This window comes from Biomphalaria glabrata, chromosome 5, assembly GCF_947242115.1.
Source record: "Biomphalaria glabrata chromosome 5, xgBioGlab47.1, whole genome shotgun sequence".
NCBI lineage: Eukaryota > Metazoa > Mollusca > Gastropoda > Planorbidae > Biomphalaria > Biomphalaria glabrata.
This window is the reverse complement of record NC_074715.1, coordinates 45,785,201-45,801,383: the sequence shown is the minus strand read 5'-3', so window position 1 is coordinate 45,801,383 and position 16,183 is coordinate 45,785,201. Positions and strand designations below refer to the sequence as shown.

Here is a 16,183-nt window from a genome sequence, read left to right as displayed (position 1 = left end):
GCCTACATTTCAATACGCCTGGGCCAATGCGATTCAAGATTTTAACTTATGGGATGTGTGGCATGAAAGACTAAAACTAAGTAAAACCTATTTAGAGGGCCCGATTTTAAATCCCGTTAGCTGAGCGCCTTATAATGGCAACCTACTCCCATGCATATCCAACATAGGATACTGGACCAGAGCGCTCTGAACATGTTTTAGTGTAAGGATGCGCTAGACAATGGCAATATATACATATACAGTGCTTTTTTTGTAACAAAAAAATATATGCCGGTACTCAGTGATTGATTGCCTAACTTTTAACTTCTAATAAATTAATAATATACGTTAAAATACAAGAAAATTAATATTTTTTCCCCACGTTCAAAAAGGTGCCGGTACGTCCTACCGGTGTGTACCGTCACAAAAAAAAAAGGCCGTGTATATATATATATATATATATATATATATATATATATAGGCCTATATTAAATTTCTCTCGGTTGAAATACAATAGTTCTGTTGACGACTTTGTGTGAACAAAACTTTACCACTACAAGACATGTCGATCATTCTCACTACAAAATTTCATGACTGCCCTGAACGTCTCTCGATTTCCCACTTCAGCATCGGCCTTCCTCCTCTTCTTCAAATAACTGAAATAATGCCTTGTAGAGAGACCAATCATTATAGGAAGCCTAAACACTGACGTCGCAACCTGTGGGCAGTTTGGACCAATAGCTCGTTGCCACGTCTCATGTCGTGACGCCAGATTTCAAAGGTTAGTATATAACTCCCCAATAATGTCAGACATTCTTCACTACATTCAATTAAGACCTATCTGTTAAAAATTTTTTTTTAGATTAGTTTGTTATTTTAGCTCTCGTGTTAAGGTTTGCAATGTTATCACATCGCCTTGAGCCTACCGTTTGTTTGTTAACAGCGCTCTATAAATTAAATGATTATCATAAAGATTTGTGTTGCTTGTTGACGCAAGTAGAATGAATATCTGAGGCTTATAATAGTGTGCAGGAAAATGATTGATTGAATAGGGTCTATGAGGAGATGGGTGATGAGCGTGCATAAATAAAGCACTAGGCTACACAGTTTGTTTTCTAACTGAAGTGGCCCAGTCGGGTGGGAGAGGAGGGGGCAATAAGGAGTCAAACAAATGACCTTAACCTCATCTGCCCTGAAGATCGCAAGGTCTAAAAGGGGAACTTTTTTTTTTTTTACTATTTAAAATATTATTTTGAGGTTTCACTCAGCAATAGTACCCCAGAGATGGATGAAATACTGAATTACAATGCATTTCATTAAAGAACTTTTTCCATTCTAGAAAGGACATTTATTCAAAGCCACTAAAAAAATAAAACAAATATCATCTTATATAGGTTAAATCAGTAACATATGAAATACTTGTAAATTTTTCAGTACTTTAATTTAATATCAAACATTTATTGATTTTGTTTGAGGGTGCTCAGAAAGATAAGAATATCCCAGAATCATACACCAACATTTTTTAAAATGATTATCTTTAATGAATAATATCTAGTTACCTAAGTCTAATCTAAAACTCAAATACTTAAGCACTGTCTATTATGGGACATAATACTAATATAATATAAATATTACACAAATATGTTGATTTCTTGTGCTTTGATTTTTTTCCAGCAAAATTTTAAAATTTCTTTTTAGTATTTTGAATTATACATACAAATGAAAATGACCATTTATACCATAATTGGGCAATGGATTTTAATACCACTTTGCTTGCTATTAATGAAAAGAAATGAATACTCTACTTAGAACTTTTGAAAATTAGGACGTTTAAATTGTATCTATACAGAATTTTATTTATGTATTACAACTTGCCTTCCTTCACAACATGTTCACATTATTATGTACTTATTGTTTATGTTTTAATTATAATGCAAAAATGATTTACTAATAAGTATTAAAACAAAATTTTCTAAACAGTTGTTAAACATTAATTTTAATGTCATTGATGAATATCACTACAGTTCATAATATTTTTACAATTTTTTTTTTGGCTAAATAATTACACTCGTTCAAATGAAAATATAAATAAATAAATACATATAATATAAATTTATATGTATGCACAAGGTCTGTGTACTGGGATTAGAAGTATTCTAGTTTTTGTTTTTGGGAACATAATTTGAGTTGCTGTTACTTTCACTAGGGACCAAAGATTTTTGCTGTAAATTACGAAGCAGATCTTCCTCCAGCAGCTTGTTCGCTTTGTCTTTTGCCGACTGAAGCATAGCAGAGATTTTTGCATCATTTTGATCCAAAGCTTTCTGATATTTCGAAAATGAATAGCTGACAACTATGAGATGAAGAATTATTCCTACCAACATCAGACTCAAACATGCCACCACTATTCTACTGTTAGATACTTTGTTAATCCCAGGAATACCATAGTATGGTCTGTTATGAGAGCGTTGAGCATCAGGCTTCACTGAGTGGATATCATGAAAAGCTCGAGGGTGTTCATAAAAGTCATCCCTTGTGGTTGAACTATGAGCCTGATTTACTGAACTGTTAAAGAGATGCTCCTCATTTTGAAGAGTTAAGTCATATTTCTGACGGGATGACGGTTTACTTAAAACAGAATAAGCCTCATTTACGAGTATAAACTGCTGATGATTCTCGACTGAGTTTTTGATATTGATATCAGGATGACATTCCTTGGATCTGCTTAAAAATGCATTGCGTACATCCTCTGTTGTTGCATTCCTATCAATGCCCAATATAGTGTAATGATTAACTTTAGTGCTAAGGAAACGACCAAAGTGGCAAGTACAAGATCTACTGTGCAAGGCAGTGCTGAAAATTTTGAAGCTCCAAGTTATGTGATTGGTGTGGAAGAGAAATCTGCATAAGATCATCTTCAAAGATAATTGTCTGTAAAAATTAAACAAGATAATTAATAAAGAGAAATAAATACCTAAAAAAATCTGTAAACAAATGTATTTCTAACAAATTAATTGTAAGTATGTAAAAATGTCATTAAATTTCTAATTAAAATCTCCATCTTATACTTAAAATAGTGAAAGTTTAAAACTCTATCTTGAATTTTGAGGCATTTGAGGTAATTTTCTCATGCAGACTCTATATAGACACTAGATCCACCATTATTTATAGTATTATCATTGTTATTTTGTATACTGTATAAAGTGCAGATCTCTATATATATATTATATAGTCAGCTAGATTGCCTCTACTAGATCTCTACGACTTCGGTCTACAAAATCTAGATAGATCTATCATCTCTTAGTGAAGTTAGTCTAGACTAGACAGTAGACTAGCTAGATCATCTATGATCTACTACTTACTAGATCTAGTTAATTCTAGTAATGCTACACTGCTACAGTAAAACAGTACTAGACTGTCTAGATCTAGATAGTATTCTCATTCTGTAGTGTATTCTCCTTCAAATACCTGACTTAATGACTAGTGTCACTACTCAGCGACTACTGTCAGTAGATTAGTGATTAGATAACCTAAAATTAAAATCTAGATCTAAAATCTAAATAATTAGTTAGTAATTACTTAGTTTAGTAAATACACGACATTGGACAAGAATTAGAATATAGATCTATATATATATTATATTCATTGAAAGAAAAAACAGAGAGAACGCCACTGTGTGACTATTGTAACAGATCTAGAGATATGATCATCTAGAATCTAGCTAGACTCTCTAGTCTAGACCTATCTTTAGTAGGCCTATCTAGATCTAGAGACTAGACCTAGATTCTGGATACTTGATTATATTGTTTTCCTTTACATAATATCAAAGGGACACTACCACGAAAATATTCTTGAAAATTTCACAGTAATATTCCTTTGTACGTTTTTTTTTTGTTTTTTTTTGGCAAGGTAATTGATTCTCATAAAAAAAAAAATTTCACCTGATAATGACACTGAACATTTAGTGAATCAAATAAGTATGAAACAAAACAAACGAGGCGACGTCGACGCTTATTGACGGACATTTTTGCTTGTTTTTTATTTTTACAATAGGCCTACCTGTATTCATGTCACTCTTTCATGGAACCTGGATCCAGGAACCTGGACACTAGATCCCAAAAACGACAGATTTTCCATGTAGGCTAATTTAACAGTTGATGTAGGCTAATCGCTGGGAAAAGAATTAGGCCTACTAGCTCGTTGGCAACACGGGGAAAACTCTAGTTTGACCGTTATTATTTTTTCAAGTGAAAAATTAAATTAGGCCTAATTTAAATTTGGCTTGATTCGAGATCTATATCTAGAATTCTAGGTCTAGATCCAACATCGGTTTTACATTTCCGAATGTAATGTTAAGGAGCTATTTAGCTCATCGTCTTCTAAGTTTAGAATTAAAAGCCTATCATTGGAATATTCTAAAGTTTAGCAGATCTATACATTCGCTTAACCAGGATTCTATCTCGAGGAGAAGGGGGTAGCAGGGTGCGGGATAAGAAAATGTTCCATTGTTTTTTAATCAAACATTCATTAATTTTTAATAAACAATCGCTCTATAAGTTGCTTAAAGAAGGTATATTGTCTTTTTAAAAAGTATTTTTATCGTTTTTCTTGTTGAATTAAAAATATTGATTATAAGATAAGATATAAGATCGTTTTTATTGATATCCAATCAAACGGAAATTCAGTTTGACAACAATTGACAACCTCATCTACTGTAACAATAACATTATATATGCAAATATGAACAACATCCACACACGAAACACAAACACACTCACAACCAGCGATTTATAAATTAGTCTTCTATGTACTTCTCGATGATGACAGATGATCTTGTAACACTCTGACCGACAGTGGGATGAACTAGGAGTTTTTAAATCTTTCTGTTTTAGTTCTAACGGAAAGGAGACGACCACTTCGTTCAGATCTTATGTAATGTGGTTTAATGGGTGCAGGTTATCTTTAAGAATCGTGAGTGTTTTGGAAAGGCATCTTTCATTGAAAGAGATGGTAGCTGTGTTTGAGTTATATACGATGTTTTTTAAAATTAGTTTGTTTAGTCTAAGTCTTTGTGCAAGTGGATTATTACCATACCAGCAGGTGATGGCAAAATTAATTAGACTACTGTTTTCAAATGATGCCAATAAATCATGGTGGTCTTTCTCAAAGTTGTGGCAGTCAAATCGGGGTGGACTGGGTGTCAAAGTCGACCCAGGTATTTCTACATAACCCGGCCCACAAATTGTAGGCCTATATCATGTTGGGCATCCACTTCTAGGTCTACCTGTCCTCAAAATCATTATTATAAGTTGATTATGTATCAATAATTGTACACAAACTCTAAATCTTTATAAGAAATATAGGCATTGTGTTGCTTACTAGTAGTACTGTCAACGAATGTAGGTTATTACTTTCTATCGGAAAATGTGTTATATTAAATTACTTTTAAACTGTATAGCAGCGGTTCTCAATCTTTTTAGTTACTCGACCCCCTCATATGATAGGATACCACTAGGCGGCGACCCCATTCGTAAATTCTTTTTCTCGTTCACAGATAAATACATTTGCGCTCAAAAAAGGATTTTTATTCGGACTTACATTTATTTACTTTTCTATTGCGTAGTCAGAATATACATGTCGCATACTTAAGTGACAATTTGACAAATATGGCGAAGTATGGATAACAATCTTTGATACAGTAAACTACATTGTTGCAGAAATAATGTTTTGGCAGTATTTACAGACACGCCGCTGGTAGTGCGTAGATTGAGCTTGTTTCTGTTCCACCAGATCAGGAGACTCAGTAGCACAATGTCAAGTCTGCTTCTGAATTCGCACTTAATAACTAACAAGCTGGAAAGCCTTGGTTCTTAAAGATTTGCTCTTGGGAATGAAAGAAGAAGAACGCTATCTCAAACAGACATGATATAAACTACTTTGAATCCAAAGTGCGGTGCTGATATGCAGTTCCAATGTTACAGCACGTTAGAATAGACAAAGAAAAAAAAACTTTCAAGGAGGAATTGACAAAAAATCCAAATTTTCAGGGGGTCTTAGGTGACCCCTGGCAATTTGGCATTCGACCCCCAGTGGATCGCCACACACAGGTTGAGAACCAAAGCTGTATAGTCTGCTCAAGGGGATCACTTTTATAAAAGAATATTATAAAACTTTTAACACTTTAATACATGTCATGGTGGCAGCCAAACGGCTCTTACGTTGGCTCTACCGACCCATTTGGGTACCGGCCCACCGGGCTTTTGCCCGAGTGCCCATATAGCCAACCCACCCCTGCTCACAGTGGTACTCAGAGTAGGTCTACAATAGCATCCCACTTACAGTGGTGTATACAATAAAAGTACACAAGTAGCCCAGATACAGAGATGTACGCAACAAGAGTTCACAAGTAGTCCATATACTGTACATAGGGGCCTACAGTGATGTACAGAGAGAGAGAGAGAGAGTACCGGTACATGCAGTGATGTACACACAGAGAGAGTACACATGAGGCCACCTCAATTCCCAACACGTTTTATACATTGGAAGAGAGGAGTCCAGTGACGTCATAACGGTCAAATACTCATCAGCCGATCAGCAGATAAGGATGGGTGGTGCCGTAGTTGAGAGGCTAGTTTGAATTATCGTAAATCTTTCGTGGTTTCTCTACCCCCTCTTTTTTTTCCAATAAAGAATATTTGGTCACCATACCGAAGCCCCTGACAATGAACAGTAAAATGTGTAGTCCTAAAATGAACAGTAAAATGTGTAGTCCTAAAATGACTTCTTGTGAATCAGTGTGTGAAAGTTGTCTGTGTTTGCATCTATAGGGCCTATTGTTATTAGAGTAGTATTATAAGTAGTTTATATCTTATCTTATCTTATAAAATACAGATGTTGCTTTTTTTTTGTCAGCCTTTTGTTAGTTCTACGTTCTTTCATGCTGGCCGCTTTCCTCACCTGGTATCTTGAGACTCCGACACTTGCAGTCAAAACTGAATTTCAATGTGTTTGGCCCAATAAATTTCTATTCTTGTCTTAAACTGCTCTCCTCCTGGGTATGATGTTGAACTGCATTCATCTTGAGTACAAATACTCTTTCTTTCCGAATGCAATTAGAGAACGGAACGGTTTGCCTGAGTCAGCCATGAAAACAAATGAGCCACTGACTAGCAAGCATGACTAGATAGACCTAGGGACACGCGTAGGACATAATCATCTTCTTTTTGAAGTAGCGTCTGTATTTTATAAGATAAAGATAAGATAACTAAATTGCTTTCGTCATTTGCATTCCGCACTTATCCACCAACATGCCGAGTGGCCTACTAAACAAGACTTAAAGTATATGTTCCTAAGTATAACGACCAACCACCTTAACTTTCCCATTATTTCCCGAAATTCAAAATCCCAGTCTTCACCGAGATTCGAACTCAATACCTCAGGTTCGGAAGCCAAGCGCTCAGCCACCGCGCACCCCCAGGTTTTGGCTATTTCATAAATAAATATCGCGAACTTTGATAAGGCAGATTCCTATTTGACTAATTTGAGATGACAAAGTTGACATGTTGTGAACCAAAAATTAAAGACGAGGTGTGTAAACCGCACAGAATGGCATCCATCTTTTATATTTTTAATTTTACCCAAAAAGCTGGTTTGATCAGAAACACACATGCACAAACAAAGATACGTTTTTTTTCCCAAAGACATAAAAAAAATTAACATAAATAATGTCTCTAAAACATTTAGCGCTAAAACGGCAGCGCCAAAAAACCTCTGCCTCAAAATGGCTGCGTCAACACGTCCCGGTTAGCGTCTAGTCGTCTTTCTCTCCCCTACTTTGTACACATCTCTAAAAATTTCTCTGGACCATTCTATTTCCCTCTATTTCTCTCTGAATCTCTCACTGATATTCATGTAATTCATTGGGGCGCGTGTGTTCGTGCTGGTGTGTGAGTGTGTTTGTGTGTGTGTGTGTGTCTATGTGTAATGTTTCATTTAAAAAAAAAGGGAAGAGAGAATGTAAACGTTATAGAATGTGACCAGAACGAGGGGGCGATAACAGACCCGGGAGGGGGAAGGAGGGTTAGAGGAAGCTTTATCCAATTGGATAAATTGGATTTTCATTGCGCCGTCATAACCGCTTGATTTTTGGATTTTTTTGTTTTGTTTTGTGGGTGCGGAGTTGAATCTAAAGGTAACCCCCCCCCCTTTCCCTCAACAAACAGACACACTTATTGCTTTTTTTTTTTATTCCACGTTACAAAGCGAAAAAAAGGGGGGGAGGGGGGTCTTTGGGGGTGTGTGTGTGGGGTGGGGGGGAGCAGGAAACTCGGGACAAACAAATATTTGTTTCAATATCAAACGCTGATTTAGATCCGTACAGAAATATCAATAAAAACGTCACTTGACTCTTACCGTACTCCCCCTCCCTCCCTCCCCCCATACCCTAGTAAGCCTGTTCCAGCCAATCAGACATTTGTTTTAAGTGTGCATTGATCATCTTTCTCCCCCGCCCCCCACCAAAAAAAATTGTTGTTGAAATTGCTAACATTTAATGTCCACTTGTCCGATGCGTAATGTTATTTAAATAAATGTTTGTAAATTAATTAAAAGACATTAAAAGATTAACAAGAAAAAAAATAAATTTAAATCCTTTAAAAAAAAAAGACAATACCTCTTCTATATAACTTATAGACTATAATATAGAGTGTTTTTTCTCTTTGTAACTAATGAATGTTAGATTAAAAAACAGTGGGACATTTTTAACCCAGCCCCATCCCCTCCCCCCCCCCCTTTTCTCCTCGAGAAATAACCCTGGTTCTAGTACAATAACCCAACCATAGGTATTTAAATCTAGACTTAGAAGACGGTGCTCAAAATTTTCCTGAACATTAATTTATTGAACTCAACAAGGAATGCAGAAATACCCGATGACGTATAGTCATTAACAGTGGCGTAGCCCAAATTTGAAAATCCCCTCGGTCCCCACTTGAGGTGGGCCACCAAATCAGTGTCCAAATTTTTTTTTTACATTAAACATTAAACCAATGCCATGCTATCTTGCTATCTTGTTGTTATGTAAATTAGTGGCCATGTTGCATGTATTCCACACATTAAACATACATTTATTTAGTACATTAGTTCATGTCGTGATGTCGATTGTCAAAATCAGGGGCCACTGAAGAGGCCAAGCCCCACGAGCCGCCAAATCCTTTGCTACGCCACTGGTCCGTTCAAGATAAATATTTTCTCGTTCTTATAGCCAAATGTATTTTTTTTTTCTTTTTTTCCCCTTGAAAATTTATAGCGGTTTAGCTAGTTTTCTCAGTGAGGCCAACGAGCTAGTAATTCTTTTCTCAGCCATATGAATCAACTGCTAAATCTCTAGGTTCCAACCACACACCCAGAAATTTTCACGAAGTTACGAGTTGAACAGAGGCATTGTAAAAAAGACTTTGAAGCGAAAATAAATAAATAAATAAAACCCATTGAAAACGAAAAAGTTTGATCTCCCCTGAAAAAATTTACCCACTCGAATAAAAATATGACGGGCTTTGGGGTGGACCAAAATATATTGACCAAAACAAGAAAAAATGTACTTCTAAACTTTGCTGGTTGTTAATTTCTTCTTTGACATCAAGCAGACCATAAGCCGAATGGCATTAAGTTCATATGTTACTAGGTCAAGTAACTACGTTGATGTTTGGTTAGCACAACGACCAACTGCTTTTCTCAAGCGATAGTCAGATCTTGCTGAGCCAAGAGATTTTAGACATATAAATCCACTAATTTCGACTCGACAACCGCTCAACATTTAGTAGGAAACCTGGGCGGACATTGTGATAAGAGCTTGATCTCAAAATATGCAGGCCATTAATGCCGAACAAAAAGTTTCTCTTTCAGACCTTGCGATCTACAGGGCATATGATTTTAATTAAGGTCATCTACTGTTAACGAGTAGGGTGTCATGTGGCTAGCAAGATGACCAACCGCCTTTACTTTTCCCACCTAAAACCAGGTACCCATTAGAGTTGGGTGGACTCAGGGACGTCCTAAAAATCCCGAAATTAAAAAAATCCCTGTCTTCATCAAGATTCGAACCCAGGACCCCAGGATCAGAAGCCAAGCGCTTAACCACTCAGCCACCAGTACCAAATATACTACCCGTAAAAAGGTGCTATCCGACCCCAAGAAACGGCCACTGATCTAGATGATCGAACGACAAGTATCTTGCCTGTGTAATATGTAGGCCTAAGCTTACAAGACAAAGAAAGGGTATAAAAAATACATATAAGAACTAAGATAAGTTTGTTTTTTTCGGTCAAAAGTCAAACAAATCTGATGCCCGATGACAATATAATAAAAAGTAATCAGCTTTCTTTTTAAAAAGTCACTTTTATTTTGTTCTAATATTTATGAAATTCCTCCACGACATGATTGAAATAGTTTTTCTGAAGTTTCCACCACTCCCACAGAATCTTGTAATTAGTTCCCCAAAAAATTAATAATCCGAGCATTCAGAAAAAATATTTTTTTAAGAGCAATGCTAATGAGCAGAACGCGCGCATTATAAACGTTTCGTTTCGTTTCTTTTTTTTTTTTGAATTGGTATTAGAATTATATTTTTTTGATATTCCAAACTTTCGGGGTCTGAATGACGTATGATTAAGTTAATAGATTGCTGAATCAATCCAACATTTGCCAAGCGTTCACATTTCCGTTCGGGGAAATAATATTCTGACAAGGAATTAAACGAATCTGTATGTGGTAAAAATATCAAACCAAATTTTTTTTTCGTTTTTAAACGGGAGAGCTAAAAAAGAAAAAAAAAACTGGCTTGCCAAATTTTCAATCGTGCGAAATTGAATTTCGCTTGTCCTCCGCCCCTGTGTCGGATTGGAAGCAATCAAAAAGCTATTATCTTTAAGCAGCGCATTCAATCAGAATCTGTAATGTATTGGCTGTTATTTCTTCATAATTGTTTCGATTGCTAAATTTTCCTTTCCTGTCCCCCTCCTTCCTCCCAGCCCCCCTACCCTAACAAGCACGCCCTGGCTTTTTTTTTCCTTTTTACATCATCCCTATTACCCTACCAAGATATCCGCCTTTGGTTCCCCAACACACACTAAACGTACACAGATTTTTTTGTTCACCTTTTTTAATGACATTATAGTTTCGTTTTTATTGTCCTGTCTCCCTCTGTCTCTCTCTTTCTCTCCTTCCATGCACACACACACACGCGCGATGCCAAACCACACATTCACCCCCACAGAGTTGTCCACACACTCACGGAAGTGCACGTTCCTACAGCTACTGCCTTTTGAAATGCCATCAATTGAATGTAATTTAGCAGAGTGTTCGTATGACAATGTCCAGGCGCTACAAGCTGGCCACTCCCCCCATTGACCGGAAATCAGCGAACGTGCGAAACCGGACCTTCCTGAATAATTTCAAACATGAAAAAAAAACACACAAAAAAACAACAACAAACAAACAAAAAAAGAACAAGTCATATTTTGTCCTAATTTTATGTTGGTTATGTTCGCCAGTAAGAAGTCCTATAATGATTTAGAAATCCCTGGTGTATAAAATTCAAATTGATAGATGCCAACTTAAAAAAAAAAGTTGATGGATGCCAACTAAAAAAAAAATTGATAGATGCCAACTAAAAATAATTAATAGATGCCAAATAAAAATAAAGAACTGTAAATAACAATATCAATTTATATGTATGCATCCAGTTTGGTAAGTAAAATCAGAAAAAAATATTTACATGTTTCTGGATATAATTTTTTTTTATTCCAGCATAGTTTGATATAAATGGACTCTCTAGGGTGAGTTTCATTCGGTGCCGTATATGTGTTTGAGGTTGAGTGCGTCCTCTTGATAATTCTCCGTGAAACAGACTCGCTTAAAAATACGCTCTTAAAAGGGTTCTTAATCAATATAGCTTCTTCAAAGTGTTCAACAGTAGCCCATAAGCCGTGATGGTTAAACTATATTGTCATGAGTTAAATGATAACGTTTGACTCCAGTGAAGCAGATAGTGTTGTACATTCAATGATGACGACTGCGCCTTCAGAGGTCTTCGTCACTTTGTTTTTAGTTGTCCTTGGGCGACCTTGGGTTGTGTAGAAGATATTGATGTCATTACAAAAATACTGAAAAAAAAAAAAACACCTCAGTATAGGGGGCGAAACTTTTGGATTGTTCTTACAATGATTTCAACTTTGAACCCTGGAATAGTCATCTTCTTTAGTCATTTTCTTAGCGACATCTTGAACGAATCATCTTCTTGGGTCATTTTCTTGGGCAAGTCATTTTCTTGGACGAATCATCTTCTTGAGTGAGTCATTAAAAGTTTTAAATAAGCGATTAGAGTGACCTCTTTTTCTTGAGAACTCTTTTAAATTTTGGTAATATTTATACTTGGTCAAGGGATATTCTATTTTGAGTTGGATTGCTTTAAACCAGGGGTGGACAACCTTTTTGTATCGAGGGCCGTATTAATTTTTGGGGACGGGGGGCCGCATACATACATACATATATACAACTTAAGGGGATACGTTAGCTAACTGTGTATAATGTCTTTAAATTCATATTTATATTGTATTATACATTCTTATTTTCACACTCCTAATTGAGGAATTACAACAAACCAATTGTACGTTTAAAAAAAAAATATTTGCTATTGTCTTTTTACATCACAACCTTAAACCCAAATGTACATATGAAGTATTGAACTGTTTACACTCGTTCCTAATGTTCCGGAACTGTGGAACTAGTTTACTAGTTGTTATCCTTGTGACTGCTGTCAAATTACAGTCAGTCAACATCAATATTTGATTACACTTGTTTAGTTTCCACACAAAAAAATAAATGTTTGTTCACAAATGTATGTTTACCCAGATAATGTGAAAGTTTAGCAGCAAAGGTTTTTTAGTGTGGAAATGCAACTTCTGGCACCATCGGAATTACTGGCTTGAACTTCTCTTTCAGGTCATCATGCATTGAGTTATGTTCTTTGAAGCTGAATCAGTATCTGCGCTAAATGGTGAGCTGAGGGTATTGAAAACTGGTTCTTGGCATCGTAAAATTTGCTTTTATAAACTCCATAATTAAGGAATCTAAAATAAGTCTTGTACTTTTAACCATTTCACTAGAAATAGTTTCATCTTTCAGCAAAAGAAAATGACAAAAGCTGTTTTCACTTGCTTGCCTGGAGAAATGGGAAAGCCTTGTTTGAAAAGATTTAATGCAAACAACCGGTTATGATTATCAATATAGATAACATGAAATCTCTCTTCCACTTTTCATTAGAAATTTTGGTAACAAAGTCACAGTCAGAGGCCTTCAAGGAACATAAAAATGTCTTCCTTTAGATTTTATATTCTTCTCATTGCCTTGCCCATGTTAAGCCAGCGGATACATCGGAATATTTTGTTTCTAAATCTTCAAGTACATGTTGGAACTGCCTGTTGCTAAGACTCCTAGCTCTGATAACTGTGGTTATAATGGTATACAAGTATATAATATGTTATTTTATGCAGCCTTGTGCAAACTTTCCTGTTTAGAGTTTATGGTTGTGATATTCTTTAAAACAACAACAAAAAAAAAAAAAACAACAACAATAAACAAACTGTTTCTGTCAAAGATCGAGATCTATCAGTTGTTACACTTGCCATCTTGTTCCAAGCATATCCAACACTCAACACAGTTCTTCATAGCATTGAATAAATACTGGCCTGAGATTGTGTCTTAGACTGAGTGAAGTCTGAGTGTATTGAAGTATAGCCAATTAGCTTAATCTTCGTTTACTTGAAACTTTTTATAATGAGACAGTTTCAATAATTTATACAGATATTTAGAATTATTTTTAATATATTTACATTTTTATATGTATATACTGTGGGCAAACCTTATGTGTAGGTGTCCGCGGGCCGCAAAAGGAAGAAGAACCGCATGTGGCTCGCGGCCCTAATTTGCCCACCCCTGCTTTAAACCTTTGTTTGTAGTCCTGTTCTAATGTTCAGTTTTAAAACAATATAAAAGTATAATAATTAATTCGCTCATTTAATAATAAAACTAAAGATTGCAGATCTTTACAAAGTTTAAGTGAATCAAAAACCCTACCGAGGCACGCACGAAAGTTTTATCTATGTGTGTGGCGCAATGTGCCTGTTTCAATTCATTTTGTCTTAAACGCTTATATTTTTCGAGTTCTTATCATGTATTGTATTTAATCTATGCGTACGGTTATATACTAAACTGATGACCAAATTTTTAACAATAATTAAAAAAAAAACAACGTAACATAATTATAGTTTGTCATTATACGAAAATGTAACTGTAAAAAGATACACAAAGACACCGATGAATGACTCGTATCTTTTACAATATTGTTTTTTTTTTCATGCTCACTTTTGTATTCGTTTCTTTGTTTAAAAAACACAACAATTTGTTGTCTCCCTTTGCGGAGTCTCCTAACAAACAATCGCATTGTGAAATCTAATTTTTTAATTAAAAATATTAATTAATGTTAAAATTAACATCAGCTAGCAGGATGTGTACAAGGGGAAAAAAAAGGAAAAACAAATAATTCAATTATTTAGAGCCAAAGAAGAAAGGAAAAAGCAAAAGAACAAAGAAGTTATGGAAATCTTGTTTTGTTCAAATAGGCTATTGTAAGCTCTTGAGTTTAATGTCATTGACAGGGATCGCTGCTGTTATTAAACTTTATTGGAAACGCAAGCTTCATCAGTAGTGTTATATTTATATTGATATTAGAGATTGATCTACATTCATTCGTTTAATAAGCCTTTCTCTCTCTCTCTCTCTCTCTTTCTCTCTGTCCACGTTGTAGAACTCTGTCCACTTCTGTCCGCTTTTTACGATGTCCGAAACTGTCCACTTCTTCATGATGTCCAACTCTGTCCACTTCTTCATGATGTCCAACACTGTCCACTTCTTCATGATGTCCAACTCTGTCCACTTCTTCATGATGTCCAACTCTGTCCACTTCTTCATGATGTCCAACTCTGTCCACTTCTTCATGATGTCCAACTCTGTCCACTTCTTCATGATGTCCAACACTGTCCACTTCTTTATGATGTCCAACACTGTCCACTTCTTCGTGATGTCCAACTCTGTCCACTTCTTCGTGATGTCCAACACTGTCCACTTCTCCATGATGTCTAACTCTGTCCACTTCTTCATGATGTCCAACTCTGTCCACTTCTTCATGATGTCCAACTCTGTCCACTTCTTCATGATGTCCAACTCTGTCCACTTCTTCGTGATGTCCAACACTGTCCACTTCTTCATGATGTCCAACTCTGTCCACTTCTTCATGATGTCCAACTCTGTCCACTTCTTCATGATGTCTAACTCTGTCCACTTCTTCATGATGTCCAACTCTGTCCACTTCTTCATGATGTCCAACTCTGTCCACTTCTGCATGATGTCCGACACTGTCCACTTCTTCATGATGTCCAACTCTGTCCACTTCTTCATGATGTCTAGCTCTGTCCACTTCTTCATGATGTCCAACTCTGTCCACTTCTTCATGATGTCCAACTCTGTCCACTTCTTCATGATGTCCAAGTCAGTCCATTTGTTCACGATGTTCAGCTCTGTAAACTTCTTCACAATGTCCAAGTTTGTCCACTTCTTGACGATGTCCACTCAACGTCTAGAAATGTGTATGTACATGTAGTTTAAAAAGAATAAGTCTAAAACAATGTCGTCAAATTGTCTTACAACTTGCGGTCTCAGAGGTATGTGCACTGCTTTGTATGGAGCACATTTCTTTATAGCTAACAACGTTACAACACTACAACCAAAACTGTAAGATACTAGAGATGTGATATATAGTATGGGCTAAATATACGTTTAGTTATTTCCTCATTTGTCAGTTGGTGATTTCATGTTTTAAATTTTAAAGTAATAAAACTTTTTAAAAATATTTATTTAAGCGTTTCTCTTCAAATTTTAAATTATCTGTGAAAAATATCAAATTTAGTAATTTAACAAGCATAAAAAACGTGTACAAAACGTAACAAGGGAAATAACTGCAAACATACAGTCACATCTTTCAGTAAGTAGCATTTATTTCCTTTTTTTATACCAAAGAAATTTAATATCAATAATTAATTACTGATTGCATTTTTCTAATTTATGTTTTGCTAGGTACAGCAAATAATTATGT

At 35.6% G+C, this 16,183-nt stretch overlaps 2 protein-coding genes across 2 annotated transcripts; both read right to left on the bottom strand.

The window, feature by feature from the left end:
• Positions 1-1,956: 1,956 nt before the first annotated feature.
• On the bottom strand, positions 1,957-3,792 carry LOC106072413 (dnaJ homolog subfamily C member 4-like). Its single transcript, XM_056031020.1, has 2 exons — positions 3,759-3,792; positions 1,957-2,910 (listed from the first exon to the last, which is right to left on the bottom strand). Exon 2 carries the CDS (start codon positions 2,892-2,894, stop codon positions 2,136-2,138), a length of 759 nt encoding a protein of 252 aa, XP_055886995.1. The 5' UTR covers positions 2,895-2,910; positions 3,759-3,792; the 3' UTR covers positions 1,957-2,135.
• A 9,630-nt stretch (positions 3,793-13,422) lies between these two features.
• On the bottom strand, positions 13,423-15,781 carry LOC129926342 (histidine-rich glycoprotein-like). The gene is made up of 3 exons (XM_056029670.1): positions 15,736-15,781; positions 14,843-15,561; positions 13,423-13,479 (listed from the first exon to the last, which is right to left on the bottom strand). Exons 1-3 carry the CDS (start codon positions 15,779-15,781, stop codon positions 13,423-13,425), a joined length of 822 nt encoding a protein of 273 aa, XP_055885645.1.
• Positions 15,782-16,183: the final 402 nt, after the last annotated feature.

Excerpts from the sequence above, each read along its gene's own strand:
- LOC106072413 (XM_056031020.1), bottom strand. The coding sequence starts at position 2,894 with ATGATCTTATGCAGATTTCTCTTCCACACCAATCACATAACTTGGAGC.
- LOC129926342 (XM_056029670.1), bottom strand. The coding sequence starts at position 15,781 with ATGTGCTCCATACAAAGCAGTGCACATACCTCTGAGACCGCAAGTT. Across the intron at positions 15,562-15,735 it reads TACCTCTGAGACCGCAAGTT|TGGACAGAGTTGGACATCAT; the intron begins GTAAGACAATTT and ends ATCATGAAGAAG. Across the intron at positions 13,480-14,842 it reads AGCGGACAGAAGTGGACAGA|TTATCAGAGCTAGGAGTCTT; the intron begins GTTCTACAACGT and ends TTATAACCACAG.